General features: G+C 42.7%; 1 protein-coding gene across 1 annotated transcript in view; it reads left to right on the plus strand.

Moving 5' to 3' along the window:
• Window positions 1-17,928, plus strand: part of LOC126480897 (neural cell adhesion molecule 2) — a 586,813-nt gene that overhangs the window by 333,507 nt on the left and 235,378 nt on the right. Inside the window, exons 6-7 of the mRNA XM_050104295.1 lie at window positions 1,171-1,315; window positions 6,433-6,563. Of these exons, the coding sequence (XP_049960252.1) occupies window positions 1,171-1,315; window positions 6,433-6,563 (276 nt within the window). The remainder of the gene's footprint in view (window positions 1-1,170; window positions 1,316-6,432; window positions 6,564-17,928) is intronic.

Raw genomic sequence — 17,928 nt, forward strand, 5'->3', positions numbered from 1 at the left:
CCTTCAGGACCGATCCAACGAACCACATGTGATGGAATCCACAACCTTTACCCATACATCACAAGTGTTAATCCTGAAAGTAAAATCAAATCTCAATCGTCAAGAATTACTTCTGTCATCAGGTTTAAGATGTAGTCTATAGAATGAAACGAAACAGAAAGGAAAGAAATGAGAAACACCCAGTTGATTACTTACCTATTTCATACGTAATTTATTTTCGATTCGGTGTTGCAGTGCTTGTGATATTGTAAATTACGATACACAGTCCCGTTAGACACACATGCATGTCCGAGGGACAGGCATTGCCGCTCTTACAGCCGTTATGATGAACATTAAATGTATTCGAAATTGCGAATATGGACAACCATCAGCTGTAGAATGGAATGACGATAATGAAAATTTGTGCCGAGCCGGGACTCAGGCCCAGATTTTCCGCTTATCGCTAGCGGTCGCCTTATCATTTGGCTATCCGTGCAAGACTCTCGGCCATACACAAATTTCCATACGTCGTCAACGATGCCTCTACTACCTGTACTCGTGCATACTTTATGTATATTCCCGTACTGGCGAGACATTTTACTCGGTGCATATCCAAAGGAACTTGGCTTCCTAATCCAGGATAACACAGGCACTCAATATCCACCGACACCGGGAAAGCGACTTTCAAGTAAAATGTCTAACCTGAACGGGAATATAGATAACGGATGTACGCGTACAGGTTGTAGACGCTTGGTTGACGACATATGGAAATTTGGGTCTGGTTGTGAGTCATGCCCGGGTAGACAAATTACAGGGACCGCTTGCTATAAGCGGGAAATCCGGGTTCGAGTCCAGGTCCGGCACAAATTTTCATTGTCGTCATTCCATTCTACAACTCATTATTGTCCATATTCGCAATTGCGAGTACATTTAAAAATTATTTTAGTCCTCACCACAGTTACATCGAACATCGGAAAGCCAAAATGCAATTTTCAAAATATTTCTAAGCCGCGCAAGTGTGTGTGTTTGTGTGTTTGTGGAGAAAGAGATAGAGATAGAGAGAGAGAGAGAAAGAGATGGAGGGGAGAGGGGGAAGGGAGAGACAGAGAGAGAGAGAGAGAGAGAGAGAGGGAGAGAGAGAGGGAGAGAGAGAGAGAGAAGAGAAGAGTGTGGCACCCTTATGTGTTGCAGTTCTCGGAGGATAGCGGGGCGAGCCGGAGCATCCTCACGTTCATCCCGGTCATCGATGACGACGGCAAGTACCTGACGTGCCGGGCCGAGAACCCCTACATCCAGGACAGTGCCTTAGAGGACAAGTGGCGGCTCAACGTACACTGTGAGTATCCTAAACAGCTCCATTGTAACCGCTCTGTAATTACTGCTATTGTTGTTGTTGTAGTTGTGATCTTCAGTCCAGAGACTGCTTACATGCAGCTCTCCATGCTACTCAATACTGTGCAAGCCTCTTCATCTCCAAGTAACTACTGCAACCTACATCTTTCAGAATCTGCTTAGTGTATTCACCTTTTGGTCTCCCTCTACGATTTTCACCCTCCGCCCTGCCCTCCAGTACTAAATTGGTGATCCCTTGATGCCTCAGAACGTGTCCAGCTAACGGACCCCTTATTATAGTCAAGTTGTGCCACAAATTCCTCTTCTCCCTGATTCTGTTCAGTACCTCCACATTAGTTACATGATCTACCCATCTAATTTTCAGCATTCTTCTGTAGCACCAAGTTTCGAAAGCTTCTGTTCTTGTCTAAACTATTTATCGTCCATGTGTCACTTCCACACATGGCTACACTCCATACAAATACTTTCGAAAAAGACTTCCTGACACTTAAATCTATAATCGATGTTAACAAACTTCTCTTCATCAGAAACGCTTTCCTTACCATAGTCAATCTACATTTTATATCCTGTGTACTTCGACAATCCTCAGCTATTTTTCTCCCCAAATAGCAAAACTCATCTACTTCTTTAAGTGTCTCATTTCCTAAACTAATTCCCTCAGCATCATCTGATTTAATGCGACTATATTCCATTATTCTCGTTTTGCTTTTGACGATGTTCATCTTATATTCTCCTTTCAAGACACTTCCCATTCCTTTCAACTGGTCTTCCAGGTCTTTTACTGTCTCTGACAGAATTACAGTGTCATCGGCAAACCTCAAAGTTTTTATTTCTTCTCCATGGATTTTAATTCCGACTCTAAATTTTTCTTTTGTTTCCTTTACTGTTTGCTTAATCTATAGATTGAATGACATCGGGGATAGGCTACAACCATGGTTCACTGTCTTCCCAACCACTGCTTCCCTTTCATGCCCCTCGACTCTTATAAATGCCACCTTGTTTCGGTAAAAATTGTAAATAGCCTTTCGTCCCTGTATTTCACCCCTGCCATCTTCACAATTTGGAATAGAGTATTCCAGTCAATATAGTCAAAAGCTTTCTCTAAGTCTACACATGCTAGAAACGTAGGTTTGCCTTTCCTTGATTTATCTTCTGAGGTAAGTCATATGGTCAGTATTGCCTCACGTGTTCCAGCACTGTAATAGTTGCTCCGGGCAAAGCGCCTTTCGTATTCGCACCACTCATCGTAATTACCACAAAGATCTCCAGAAATGACTTCCAAAGAAAGAAATCGCAGTTGAGGAAGACGGAAAATCACTTGTGAAGAAAGCTGCAAGTAGAAACCTAGATTTCAATATGGGTTTAGCGATGAGAGAGTTTGCATGAAGGTGGACCTATAAATCCCATGTTGCCTTCAGACACTAATCAATAGGGAAAGGAGAAAAGGTCTGTCATGATAGACATCGACATGCCAAAACGACGTGATCATGCAGGGAAAAATTAAGCTCGAAAGTAACTTTCGCATGATGTGTCACTACCGAGTACCGTAGCTTGATGAAATTGGGATTGCAAATAGAAAGAACTGCTACAGTATGGTACACAGGGTAACTGAAAGAAATACGTTGGGAGAGAAACAGAAATGAAACTTTTATTCAAAGACAGTAATTACACTGATATCAGCGCTATTTAGTTCTTAATAGGATATGTAATCATCTCGGGCAGCAATGCATGCTCTGTAACAAGTTCCTATGCTAGCCACAAGAGTCGTAAATAGTTCCTGTGGCAGGGCTCTTCACTAGTGCAGTTTAGGACAGCTCCATGTTCGTTAGTGCATTTAGCCGCGCTGCAATACGTTTCCCCTAACGCAGCCCACAAGTGCTCGATGGGATTAAATCGAGTGAACAGCACACCAGTCCGTTTGCAAACTATCCTCTCGTTCTAAGAAGTTCTCCACTTACACTTTTCGATGCAATCGTATATTGAGCCGATAAATATGAAGTCAAAGCCGAATGCACTCCTGAAAATACGGACATGGTGATGGAGTACAGTATAATACTAACGCTGACCGCTGATTATACCGTATTCGAGGGTTTGGAGCTAAGTACGCACATGCAACATTATGCCTCCGTGTACCATATCACCTGGTCCACCAAAGCGACCATACTCCACAGTGTTCCTGGATGCATTATGTGTTCCTAACTCCCGCCATATGAGGGCACGTAATGCAACCAGTCGTTTTGGTAGGAAGTTGTTTTGCTCTGGGGAGGCTTTATATTGTAAATTCTTGAACACAGTACACTCACTTCTCAGTATTATCGTGACACTATAATCCTTTCGTATGTGAGTTTTTGCAGGAGTGAATTCCACCGTGACTAAATTTTTATGGATCTAACAGCTCTGGTGGAGGAGCTTTTGGAAAGTCAGGATATTCGAAGAATGGACTGACCTGCCAGTTCCCATCGAGCAGGTGTGCAATGCGTTTGGGAGACGTATAGTAAGTAACACGTCCGGATGTACCGACGATCAGCCAGCAGCTGGTGGATGAATGGAATTTCGTACCACAACAACTTCTTACCAACTTTGTGGCCAGCATGGGAGCACGTTGCAGAGCTTGCATTGTGCTGATTACACACTCGATTATGAACCATGCACCGCATTTTGTAATGTCCAGGTTACCATCATAACTCGCGGTGAGTTTAGTGTAATTATTGTCTTTGAATAAAAGTGTCATTTCTGTTCGTTTCATTGCGCATTTCTTTGTTATACCATCTGTGCTGTACCGCAGCAGTTGTTTCTACGTGTGTTCCAAGTTTCATCGATCTACGTTACTTAGTAGTTAGCTCGCGGAAGTTACTTTCGACCTTAAGTTTTGTGCACCAGTGTACTCGCCGCACCGACCACGTTCTGTTTTCTCACTTTTTCTCGAGTATCTTTACCTAAAGTATGCAATGCAAATGAATGCAAACGCTATAGTGCACTTAGCTTTATCCGCTTGTTACAGAGGCTGTAACGAGAGTTATACTAAGGAGAACTGAAAAGAAAATTGAAGATAATACTGGGGAGGACCAGTTGGGGTACAGAAAGGGTAAAGAAACAGAGCTGCTACTGACTGTCTGATAGTGACTGAAGAAAGAATGATAGAAATCAAAAGGAGATGTACATTTGTTTTATAGACTGAGGGAAGACATTCGATACAGTCAACTGGAATATGCTGCTGGGAATTTTAAAAGGTGTTGCAAGATACGAGGGCTAATCGGAAAGTAAGGTCCGATCGTGTGGGAAATGGAAACCCCAGCAAAAATCCGATAAAGCAGTGCACAGATGTGTTGCGCAGTGTCTGTAATATGCCACTCGATCGCATCAAGTCAATCTTCTTAGTTTTGAGCTCACAGCCAGCGCTTAAAGCTGCCTAAAAAGTAGCGTCTCACCCCAAGTACGAAGTCATGCTGAGATACTTCGCCTGACGTCATGGGTCTGACGTAACTTAAGTGCCACGCACTTCCATTTCTTCTTCACGACAATTCTAGATCGCAGTGAAGATGTTCCTGCAGCATTTTTGAAAGGAAGTGTTCGATGAATCGCAATACGTCCCGTAAATGACTCCCCCTGAGTTTTATCTCTCCTTACATCAACCACTGACAATGAAAACAAAATTTTGGCACCGGAAACTGGCTGTAGACTAGCGTAGAGAAATGTTGGCAAGCACAGGCAGTTGCCTTCTAGGATGAGGGTATTGGAAATGTCTAAGTCGGATCGGTGGCAGTATAGAGAAGTAGATGCAAGGTGTAGCTAACTAATATAAATAAAAGATTGTTGGTTTTAAGGCGGTTTTCACTTCGAAACCGATTGGACCTTACTCTCTAAATCATCCTAGTGGCTTGCAAAGGAAATGTACACAACGATAAAAGTAACAGTGCAGTGTCTGAGAAGATGAAGGCAATTAGCTTAGGAAGTGGTATATGTCAAGGACGCTGACTGTCGACGGAGCTGTTCGACGCATGTGGAGAAGAACTAATGGGTGAAGCCATAGAGGACGGAACAGACATTATAATCGAAGTAAAAACTGTAGAGTACGCTTATGAACAAGTATATCTGCGAAATCAGAGGAGGAGCTACAACACATGTTGAATAATATTACAAAAGAAGTACGAGGAATATGGAAGATAAACATGGAAAAGTGAAATGTGATGAGAATACGCCAGAAGGAAGTGGCAATTAACATCTTCTTGCTGTTAGTGGGAAATAATAACAAGTAATATCTTTCCTGAAAATACGAAATTTAATCACAAGGAATGGAAGCTGTAGAGAAGAAACAAAACGGAGAATATACATAGGAAAGAGAGTATTCGTAAAGGTGAAGAAGTTAGTAACAGCTAGAAGAACCAATGGAGATGAGGAAAAAATTTCCTAAATGCAATGTCTGAAACGTTGTGTTAGACAGTAGTTAATCATGGTTTGGTAAAAGAAGGAAGGAATATATTTGTTAAGTTTTGTAATTTGGCTATGGAGAAGAAGGTAAGGGACTGACAGACTGAAGAATGAAGAAGTGATGAATAAAATAGAGGAAGATAGAAGATTAAGGGAAGAAACCAGAAAAAGATAAAAAAAAAACCTTACTTGGACGCATTGTATAGAAATTGTGTGCAAAAACCAATGAAAGGAAGAAATGAGAGAAAGAGGTAGTGAGTGAATTAGAGCGATGGACGACATTAGAAACGAACGACACACAACCAGATGATGGAGGGTTCTAAAGACAGAACACGATTGAGAGCCTTCGGTTGAAACCTGTCACAAGACAGAACTACTAAAGAAGAAGAAGAGGAAGAAGAAGAATAAGGAGAAGAAGAAGATATGTTAATCAGTGCTCACGTACATAATAGTAGCAAAAAACATTAGTAAGTGAGAAAATTTCTTGCTCCTGGAACGTATATAGCCCTTTTCACCAGCATAATAGTCGCAATACCGAACAATTGCTTTAGAAAACAGAAAAGCTTGAAATATATCAAGAATTACTAAGTTTTATTACATTAAGTTTAAGAAAAAACGATCTTGTTACTGTCTCTAAGCTAATTCCATTCTCCTGTGTTCGCTCCTCCGCAGACATGCCCGTTGTAACACTCAAGATGGGGTCGAGTCTCAATCCAGATGACATCAAAGAAGGAGACGACGTATACTTCGAGTGCAATATTCGTGCCAACCCTAAAGCTTACCGGCTCGCCTGGTTCCACAATGTAAGTATGCTAGCTGTTTCTTATACCTGGAGTTGTCATTCATAACTGTTTTTAAAAGATAGTTTCATATCATGCTGCATGTAAGAACGTTCCAGCTGCGAACTTGTAGGAATTACGAAGAGAAAGCTATAGCCATGTTTTATGCCGTTTCAGATCCAGGTGGGCGTCATAGAATGTAAAGTGATAAGTGAACTGCACATCTATTATAATAGGCAATATGGACCATTTCAGAAAATTCTAACTAGTTTTTTTCATGGCCTCAAATGTCACAGTCAACGATCCGTACATTGTAACGTGCGTTTTGAATCCAGTATCATCATTAGCATTCAAACATATTCTCGTGGAATGTAAATCGGAAAGGCAGATCAGATTCCATAGGAGGGGGGTGTTCACCGCTGTTGACAAAAATATTGTCTCTATTGAGGTCGAAGTGGAGTGTGGCAGTGAAGTTATCAGGTCATGTATAACAAGTGTAAATGAAACCCGATTTCGCTGCGACAGTTGACTCATTCAAAGGAAGTCTGCGGTCAATAGCGCGTAAATGCCCAAATCATGGAATACTGGTTGGAGGTGGCTTTAACCTATGAAGTATAGACCGGGATGTCTATGGATTCATTGTGGGGATCATAGACAGACAGTCGTGCGAAGTATTGTTGAGCACGTTTTCTATGTTGAGCAGCTATCTCGGAAGCCCGCACACAATGAAAATCTCTTATACCTTGTAGCTACAGACAAGCCGGATCTGATCGACACTGTCAGTATAGCAACGGGATATACACTCCTGGAAATGGAAAAAAGAACACATTGACACCGGTGTGTCAGACCCACCATACTTGCTCCGGACACTGCGAGAGGGCTGTACAAGCAATGATCACACGCACGGCACAGCGGACACACCAGGAACCGCGGTGTTGGCCGTCGAATGGCGGTAGCTGCGCAGCATTTGTGCACCGCCGCCGTCAGTGTCAGCCAGTTTGCCGTGGCATACGGAGCTCCATCGCAGTCTTTAACACTGGTAGATGCCGCGACAGCGTTGACGTGAACCGTATGTGCAGTTGACGGACTTTGAGCGAGGGCGTATAGTGGGCATGCGGGAGGCCGGGAGGACGTACCGCCGAATTGCTCAACACGTGGGGCGTGAGGTCTACACAGTACATCGATGTTGTCGCCAGTGGTCGGCAGAAGGTGCACGTGCCCGTCGGCCTGGGACCGGACCGCAGCGACGCACGGATGCACGCCAAGACCGTAGGATCCTACGCAGTGCCGTAGGGGACCGCACCGCCTCTTCCCAGCAAATTAGAGACACTGTTGCTCCTGGGGTATCGGCGAGGACCATTCGGAACCGTCTCCATGAAGCTGGGCTACGGTCCCGCACACCGTTAGGCCGTCATCCGCTCACGCCCCAACATCGTGCAGCCCGCCTCCAGTGGTGTCGCGACAGGCGTGAATGGAGGGACGAATGGAGACGTGTCGTCTTCAGCGATGAGAGTCGCTTCTGCCTTGGTGCCAATGATGGTCGTATGCGTGTTTGGCGCCGTGCAGGTGAGCGCCACAATCAGGACTGCATACGACCGAGGCACACAGGGCCAACACCCGGCATCATGGTGTGGGGAGCGATCTCCTACACTGGCCGTACACCACTGGTGATCGTCGAGGGGACACTGAATAGTGCACGGTACATCCAAACCATCATCGAACCCATCGTTCTACCATTCCTAGACCGGCAAGGGAACTTGCTGTTCCAACAGGGCAATGCACGTCCGCATGTATCCCGTGCCACCCAACGTGCTCTAGAAGGTGTAAGTCAACTATCCTGGCCAGCAAGATCTCCGGATCTGTCCCCCATTGAGCATGTTTGGGACTGGATGAAGCGTCGTCTCACGCGGTCTGCACGTCCAGCACGAACGCTGGTCCAACTGAGGCGCCAGGTGGAAATGGCATGGCAAGCCGTTCCACAGGACTACATCCAGCATCTCTACGATCGTCTCCATGGGAGAAAAGCAGCCTGCATTGCTGCGAAAGGTGGATATACACTGTACTAGTGCCGACATTGTGCATGCTCTGTTGCCTGTGTCTATGTGCCTGTGGTTCTGTCAGTGTGATCATGTGATGTATCTGACCCCAGGAATGTGTCAATAAAGTTTCCCCTTCCTGGGACAATGAATTCACGGTGTTCTTATTTCAATTTCCAGGAGTGTATAAATAAAGAAGGATAGGAGAGTGTTTCTGCTATACAGAGCACTGGCGACTCACTTAGACGGTGAACTGTTCGTATTTAGTTCCAGTAAGATGGATGTAGAGGGATTATGGGCAAAGTTCAAAAAGGTTGTAAATCGTGGTGTAGGGAGTTAGATCCCTAGTAAATGACTATATGATGAAAGAGACTCACCACGGTTTAATAACGATATTCGGAAGATGCTGTGGAAGGAGATGGTGTTGCACTTACGGTTCAAAAGAGAACACGCAAATGACGACAATCAAAGGTTGGTAGAGATTCGTGTGTCTGTGAAAATATCTCTGCGCGAAACATACAAGTACCACCGTCATATCTTAGCAAAAGATCTGGCAGAGAACCCGAGAAATTTCTGGTCCTATGTAAAATCCATAAGCGGGTCTAAGGCTTCCATTCAGTCCCTTGTTGAATAGTGTTGTGTAGCAGCTGAAGCATCTAGAACTGCTCGGCCAGAACGGCCGGCACCTGCTAATGAGCGAATGTTGGCCTGTGTACATTGTTAAAACACATCAGTTCCGTGGCAGATGACTAACTACTACAGGTGCGTTCTTGCACTCTATTTGCATGAAAGACGACAGAGTTTCTGCTGAAAGACGACAAACTTTCTGCTATGCAGTCACACAAAAAGCGAACTGTACTAACGCAGCGATCAGCAGACGAAGGGAATTATTATTATTATTAATACCATTATTATTATTGCTATCGTTGTTAATAGTGTTGTTGTTCTTTGTCTGTCCTCATATACTGCGTGTTACGACGCAACAACAGTGGTGTTGTAGACATTTCGTCGTACGCCACTGAGCTGACTGATTTTGATGAAGCCTCCCACAAACTAATAACACAGTTCAAGCCCGGAAAACAGTTGCGCTCAAGTATTCGAAGTATTCGAAGCCGGATACTGCTGCCAGCGTGGGAACAGTATCGTGCGATTTCAACCAATATTCCGTCTACAGTCTTAAATATTGTATTGTTTCCTTTACTGGAGTTATTTAACGCATGAGAGAAACTATTTCTTTTTACGCCGTGTTAGGTAACGGCCGATTTGCTACTCCTATTACCACGTATACAGATATACAAAAATATCAAAGCCGGCTATACCGACAAGACGTTGAATTCTAATGCAGATGTAACGAAGGCTTACGCTGACGCTGGAGTTAGTAATAAGGTCGTAGTTAAGTTTTAAATTCGAAAATTACCTATTTAGGCCGAAACTAATCATCACATTTACATAAAGAGTAATCTAGACGTTGAATCCCAATGGAGATCTAACGACTCACACTATCAGACGAATGTGTTAGTAAAAACGTATTTCAATTTTAACCCAGAAAATTATCTAATTAGGCCGAAACTAAACTTCACTGTTACATAGAAGATAATATCGACTGTTTTTTCAGTATAATTAATTTTTAAAAATGAATAAACCGCGCAACAGTAGCTTAAAACAGTCTTTTATTGTGTACATGACCGGTTTCAGAACACATCATCTGATGTGAAAAATATCGTCATGTAACCAAAGGTTCCGCGTCAGAAGGATAAAAGGGACATTAATTCCACAAAAAAACGGTCTTCCGTGACGCATGTCCAGGAACACAAACAGGAAAACTGGATAATAATGAGCTGTAGCATAGCGCGAGGGAAAGTTTCTTATTGAATTTATGTTCCTTTCATCCTACTCACACGGAATCTTGGGTTCTAGGACAACATTGAGGTGAGAATGGTCTCATATGGTTAAGAGAGTTAATTTTTTACACCAGATGATGGGACTTTAAGTGATCAGAAGCCGGCCGTGTACACAATTGAAGATTGTGCGTTAAACAACTGTTGTCCCGTTTCTTCATTTTACAAAATGGACTTATATAGTTGCCGCAAACTCATAAGACTTCTTGTGTTCTGAGTTCAGTTTTTCACGAATGTTGTGGTTTAGAGGTAGAAAGCCTTCCCCACACCACGGCTTACCAGTTGCAGGACGAGGCAGAAGTGTAGTAACATCGAGTGTTTTCGATGCTAGGAATTTTTAGCCAATGGTACTAGTCAGGGAACTTCAAATGCCGAAAAGCATTGCATTATGATCATGCAAAGGGTGAAGAAACAATTGAACTACTGACAGCACGCAAAATCTAAACTCTGATTTAATTATTCATGCAGAAATTAAAATTCTCATACGTAAATTCAGGCCGGTGGAGGAGAGGGGTTTGTCGCTGAAAGTGTAGCGTCGAATCGAGCCCGGTCTCAAGTTTCGGCTCCAGTGGACGAGAAAACTTGTAACCGGCAAAGCCACCGCTGGGGTCATCAATAATGTAAGCCTACTTTTGTGCCGAGGCGACGGGCGTAGCAGAAGTTCAGGAGGCTGGGACAGGGACCCCGCACAGACTTCTTGCGCGCGAGATGAAGAAAGGGCTCAGGGGCGAAGAGGAGCCGACGTGAGCGCTCCAAGCGGCGGTGCAACGGGATTACGGCACGGTGATCCTGTCAAAAAAAAACCTGCTGTATTGTGCTTCCACTGCCGGAGTTCCATCTCACACGCAATTAGCCGCGATGCTAGCGCCGCTGAAAAGAAAGAGAAAGCACGTAATTCCTTTAAGAGAATCTCTTCTAAAGATTTATATTTAATATAGCGAGCGACGAATCTTGTTTCTGTTTTAATATTACAAAGTCCTGCAGACAACCGAGCTGACAATACGGGGTGCAAATTATCTCATGAAAAGCTTTGGCGATATACGGCGTTAATATCCTCTCGTATTTAATATTTACGCAGATATGAATTTTAATATCTGCTTCAGAAGCCTCAATGTGAATGGCTCCTGTGAAGGCGAAAACGTCGCGACTCGTTGTATGAAATTATAAATCTCGGAAAAGACAGCGGGGTAAGGCGGCTTTTTCGGCGTTTTATTAAAAAGTTTCACTGTTCACTAGACGAACTGACACTCTTTTCCGCGTCAATTCCACTTTGCTCGATACGTCGAAATTATGATCCTTGGTACAAAAACCGACTGACAGCTTACGAACGGCTGCAGATGAGATCACAAAATTAAAATATTACATTCAGTTCTAGCTATCAGCAGCCAGAAAGAAGATTATCGATGTGAAAATTTATCGATGGTATATACGGACGCTTCCATGTGAGTAAAATTTACGTCTTACACTGATCTAAGATCTACTATGGGAAATTTCATTTGATGTATTCATTCTTTTAGGTTCTACTCCATTCGACTTGTTTGTCAGAAACAAGAGGTTGTGGAAGAAGTTATAGCTTATTCACAATGTTCAAATGCAAAAGTCAGAATATAAAAAGTTTGTACTACGAAAACCAAAATGTAAAGTAATATTGACGGTGGGGAAGAGAACAAATGGTTCAAATGGCTCTGAGCACTATGGGACTCAACATCTGAGGTCATCAGTCCCCTAGAACTTAGAACTACTTAAACCTAACTAACCTAAGGACATCACACACATCAATGCCCGAGGCAGGATTTGAACCTGTGGCCGTAGCAGTCACGCGGTTCCGGACTGAAGTGCCTAGAACCGCACGGCCACCACGGCTGGCAGGGAAGAGAACAGCAACCGATCGTGAAATCTGTCGTTTCATTACGGCAGATCTAGAGTTCAACTGTTACACAGTCATCTTCAGTTCTAAAAATTAATTGCAAAACAGGAAAAACAGGAAGAAGAATTAGATAGTTAACAATGTATCGTAAGTGCTAACACAATAACCACATTGTTCCGTACCATATAACAAAAGGTGACGTTAGTCCAAATCACTTAATAAACAGTGATGGTTGATGTAGAACATACAAGAGTCTAACATGAACTGAAGCCGTTGGTTACATGGTTGAACAGGAAGAAAGATGTGACGTCAGAGACGTACGATGCCCTCTATTGAGACACCAGTGAATAAGTAAATAATAGTCAAGCTATCCAATTTTAAAAAGAAAATTAAAAATGCTCTCAATAATAAAAGCAGAAGTAATGGCTACACCATAGAAAACAAATCACATGTGTGAAGAAGTAAGTGTAGCCCGCTCAGTAACATCATGTACAGGATAGTGTGTCATGTATTTTTGTGTTACAGACTAGTGAAAAAAGATCCGCTTCTAATTCCTTACAACAGCGAAAAGTACAATGTTAAAATAATGTACGAAAATAATTAAAATATTAGGGAATGAAAATAATATAATAAAAAAGTGGCGTGCCCCCTCAGGCCATAAACTAAAATAAACTGTTTAATACGAGATACTTTGGACTAACGTCACCTGTTGTTGTATGGTATGTAACTGTGTGGCGCTCATGTTTGCACTTACGTTCGTTGTTAGTTATCTTACATTTTTTCCTGATGTCATGACCATAAGACGATCATGTGATACTTGAAATCTAGATCTGCTGTAATAAAACGACGGATTTCGCGACCGCTTGTTGTTCTTTTCTCTTCTGTCTATGTCCAACGATCGCTGCGAACAATGGGATCATACGGATTCCAATCTAATTAAAATAATGTTTCTAACCATAATGGAAACAAATTTAATCAAACGATCCCCGACAACACGAAATGTAAAGTGATGATTCTCGATAAAATTTCGAAACCATTCGTAATAGAAAGACAAGTCAGGTTGGGAGACGGACCATAAAGTGTTTCGGAAAAATCATCCAGTAATATGTCTAGGCACTGTATCATGCTGGAGTAAATCACTAACATGGGAAACTCCCCATCACGCTCCCCCTCCAAAACACACACACACACACACACACACACACACACACGCGCGCACGCACGCACACATACACACCTCAGATGCAATGGGAAGAGGGTCCAGTGGATAGTCTGTCAAAAACTGAACACAGATCAAGCATGAAAACAGGAAGAACGTGTACTGAACGGCGAGAAAAAAAAGCAAAATAGAAACAGCGAACAGTCCAACTACAAGAAGTGTAACATAGAGCAACCAGAAAAAACCGCAGCGTCATTGTTAAGTGATCACCGTGTTGAACTGTAAAGGTCCTTCGCACGAATTTTTTTCCCCCGCTGTTTTCTGTGTTCAAATTTGTGTCTGTGTCGTGGTGCAACGTCCGTTTGCAACCATGAGGTGCAAGGAAGGGACCTGTAACGAAAGTAGATGTTGCATAACTACTCTATTAGAAACGGAAAGGAAGTGGCTTTCGAATGGGAACTGAAAACGTTTGACAACATGGCGACAAGTCACCCGAGTACTCCAGCGGAAAACACGTCTGTTGTGTCATACACCGCATTAGTGACAGTACGTGTGTCATATGACAGAAGTCTCGTATCGATGCAATTAATCTGTACGCCTTGTGAGTGAGTGAGTGAGATATGCCTCCCTGTCGAATTTAGATGTCCGTATGAATGTGAATGTGATCACTCCCAAGGAAATGATGAAAACATAAAAGTTTGTCTCATAAGCTGCAACAAATGAACTCAATAGCTTCACAATCACACAGTTTCTCTGTGCTCTGTCAAAATGCATGTTACGTTCTTTATTCTTACCACATGACTCATATTCTAGAGCCAAGCGATCAAACGTTTCAGTGGACGGACGGACAGTTCATAATGTTGTGCAAATATTAATAATAATAAGTGGCACGTGACAGGTTTGAACATACACATCCGTTTTGCTTGTAACAGCCTGACCACTTAACCACGACGCCGTGGCTCTAGAATTTCGTCCGATGTTGCACTTGTCAAGCTTGGACTGTTCACTGTTTTTTATTTCGCTTTTTTTCACAGTTAGGCACACCTTCTTCCTGTTTTCGTGCTTGATCAGTTTTCAGTTTTTGATGGGCTACACGCTGGATCATCGTACTAATAAATCTGAGAAGAGTGCGACGGGAAGTTTCTCCTGTATGTAAAAGGAGGACTAAGAAGTAAGGGAGTCAAAACCTACAGATGACCTAAAAATAGCATTCTGTATGTTCCGAAATTACTAGTGAACTGATGGTTCAACAATAAAAACTAAAATCAGGGATTTTAAAAAAATGTGACGACCCTAAATACTGAGACTGTGTACCACTATCCAAAAGATAAATCAGCTCTCAACGGTTTATTCAAAATAGAAGAAACAGCCGAAGTACAGAAAAAATTAATTCGAAAGTTTCTGGGGCGAAGGCAGATGAAACTGGACGTATACACTAAGACGCAACACAGATCTCTATAGGACACAACAAACAGTTTCGGATGCAGTTTGGGGAAAAAACGTACTTCTATCTCTGGATGTATAAGAAAACGAAGGAAAGCAGGCAGAATAACGAATGAAATATTACAACACTCCAACAACAGACCGAAGAAATGTAATTCCATCAATTAAATGTGAAGACCTAAAAAAATGTTTCCTAACAAGATATCCAAAAAAAGAGAAAACATGAGAACTGTAATTAATATGTTGAAGGAATTCAGTAAAGAAAAATGCACGCGCCGAGGAATCTACGACGAGTAACAGTGGATTAAAAAATATTGGAAACAAAGTAAAAAGGAAACGCCTCAGGAAACAAGAAGCCATAAACAATTCTAGTATGAGGTTCGTAGTAGGTAGGATTCGACACAGAGAGAGACATTGAGAAACAAGAGACTGGCATCGTCAAGCGCAATACATGGCACAGCGGTTCTGGGCGCTTCAGTCGAGAACCGCGCTGCTGCTACTGTCACAGGTTCGAATCCTGCCTCGGGCATAGATGTGTGTGATGTCCTTAGGTTAGTTATGTTTAAATAGTTATTAGTCTAGGGGTAGCGTCTTTGATTCATAATCAAAACGCCTTCGGTCCCGGGTTCGATCCCCGCCACTGCCTAAATTTTGATAAATAATCAGCATTGGCAGCCGAAGTCTCCCGGCATAAGAAGTCAGCCTCATTCTGCCAACGGCCTTGTCAAAGAGGACGGAGGTGCGGATAGAGGTTCAGGGCACTCTCCTGTCCTAGGGGTGGGAAATTGCCCCTAAAGGCGGAAGAATCAGCAATGATCAACGACATGAGGATACAGAAGGCAATGGAAATCACTGCATTAAAGACACGTAACGTGTATCCAAGGGACATGTGGCCTGTAATTGAAGAAGTGTCATGATGATCTCTCCATTGGCAAAAGATTCCGGAATAGTCCCCCATTCGGATCTCCGGGAGGGGACTGCCAAGGGATAGGTTACCGTGAGAAAAAGATTGAATAATCAACGAAAGGATAACATTCTACGAGTCGGGGCGTGGAATTTCAGCAGCTTGAACGTGGTAGGGAAACTAGAAAATCTGAAAAGGGAAATGCAAAGGCTCAGTCTAGATATAGTAGGGGTCAGTGAAGTGAAGTGGAAGGAAGACAAGGATTTCTGGTCAGATGAGTATCGGGTAATATCAACAGCAGCAGAAAATGGTATAACAGGTGTAGGATTCGTTATGAATAGGAAGGTAGGGCAGAGGGTGTGTTACTGTGAACAGTTCAGTGACCGGGTTGTTCTAATCAGAATCGACAGCAGACCAACACCGACAACGATAGTTCAGGTATACATGCCGACGTCGCAAGCTGAAGATGAACAGATAGAGAAAGTGTATGAGGATATTGAAAGGGTAATGCAGTATGTAAAGGGGGACGAAAATCTGATAGTCATGGGCGACTGGAATGCAGTTGTAGGGGAATGAGTAGAAGAAAAGGTTACAGGAGAATATGGGCTTGGGACAAGGAATGAAAGAGGACAAAGCCTAATTGAGTTCTGTAACAAGTTTCAGCTAGTAATAGCGAATACCCTGTTCAAGAATAACAAGAGGAGGAGGTATACTTGGAAAAGGCCGGGAGGTACGGAAAGATTTCAATTAGATTACATCATGGCCAGACAGAGATTCCGAAACCAAATACTGGATTGTATGGCGTACCCAGGAGCAGATATAGACTCAGATCACAATATAGTAGTGATGAAGAGTAGGCTGAAGTTCAAGACATTAGTCAGGAAGAATCAATACGCAAAGAAGTGGGATACGTTTGAAGTTCTCTAACGCTATAGATACAGCAATAAGGAATAGCGCAGTAGGCAGTACAGCTGAAGAGGAATGGAAATCTCTAAAAAGGGCCATCACAGAAGTTGGGAAGGAAAACATAGGTACAAAGAAGGTAACTGCGAAGAAACCATGGGTAACAGAAGAAATACTTCAGTTGATTGATGAAAGGAGGAAGTAAAAACATGTTCCGGGAAAATCAGGAATACAGAAATACAAGTCGCTGAAGAATTAAATAAATAGGAAGTGAGGGCAAGCTAAGACGAAATGGCTGCAGGAAAAATGTGAAGACATCGAAAAAGACATGATTGTCGGAAAGACAGACTCAGCATACAGGAAAGTCAAAACAACCTTTGGTGACATTAAAAGCAACGGTGGTACCATTAAGAGTGCAACGGGAATTCCACTGTTAAATGCAGAGGAGAGAGCAGATAGGTGGAAAGAATACATTGAAAGCCTCTATGAGGGTGAATATTTGTCTGATGTGATAGAAGAAGAAACAGGAGTCGATTTAGAAGAGATAGGGGATCCAGTATTAGAATCGGAATTTAAAAGAGCTTTGGAGGACTTACGGTCAAATAAGGCAGAAGGGATAGATAACATTCCATCAGAATCTCTAAAATCATTGGGGGAAGTGGCAACAAAACGACTATTCACGTTGGTGTGTAGAATATATGAGTCTGGCGATATACCATCTGACTTTCGGAAAAGCATCATCCACACAATTCTGAAGACGGCAAGAGCTGACAAGTGCGGGAATTATCGCACAATCAGCTGAACAGCTCATGCATCGAAGCTGCTTACAAGAATAATATATAGAAGACTGGAAAAGAAAATTGAGAATGCGCTAGGTGACGGTCAGTTTGGCTTTAGGAAAAGTAAAGGGACGAGAGAGGCAATTCTGACGTTACGGATAATAATGGAAGCAAGGCTAAAGAAAAATCAAGACACTTTCATAGGATTTGTCGACCTGGAAAAAGCGTTCGACAATATAAAATGGTGCAAGCTGTTCGAGATTCTGAAAAAAGTAGGGGTAAGCTATAGGGAGAGACGGGTCATATACAATATGTACAACAACCAAGAGGGAATAATAAGAGTGGACGATCAAGAACGAAGTGCTCGTATTAAGAAGGGTGTAAGACAAGGCTGTAGCCT

The sequence above is a fragment of the Schistocerca serialis genome, chromosome 5, assembly GCF_023864345.2.
Source record: "Schistocerca serialis cubense isolate TAMUIC-IGC-003099 chromosome 5, iqSchSeri2.2, whole genome shotgun sequence".
Classification (NCBI taxonomy): domain Eukaryota; kingdom Metazoa; phylum Arthropoda; class Insecta; order Orthoptera; family Acrididae; genus Schistocerca; species Schistocerca serialis.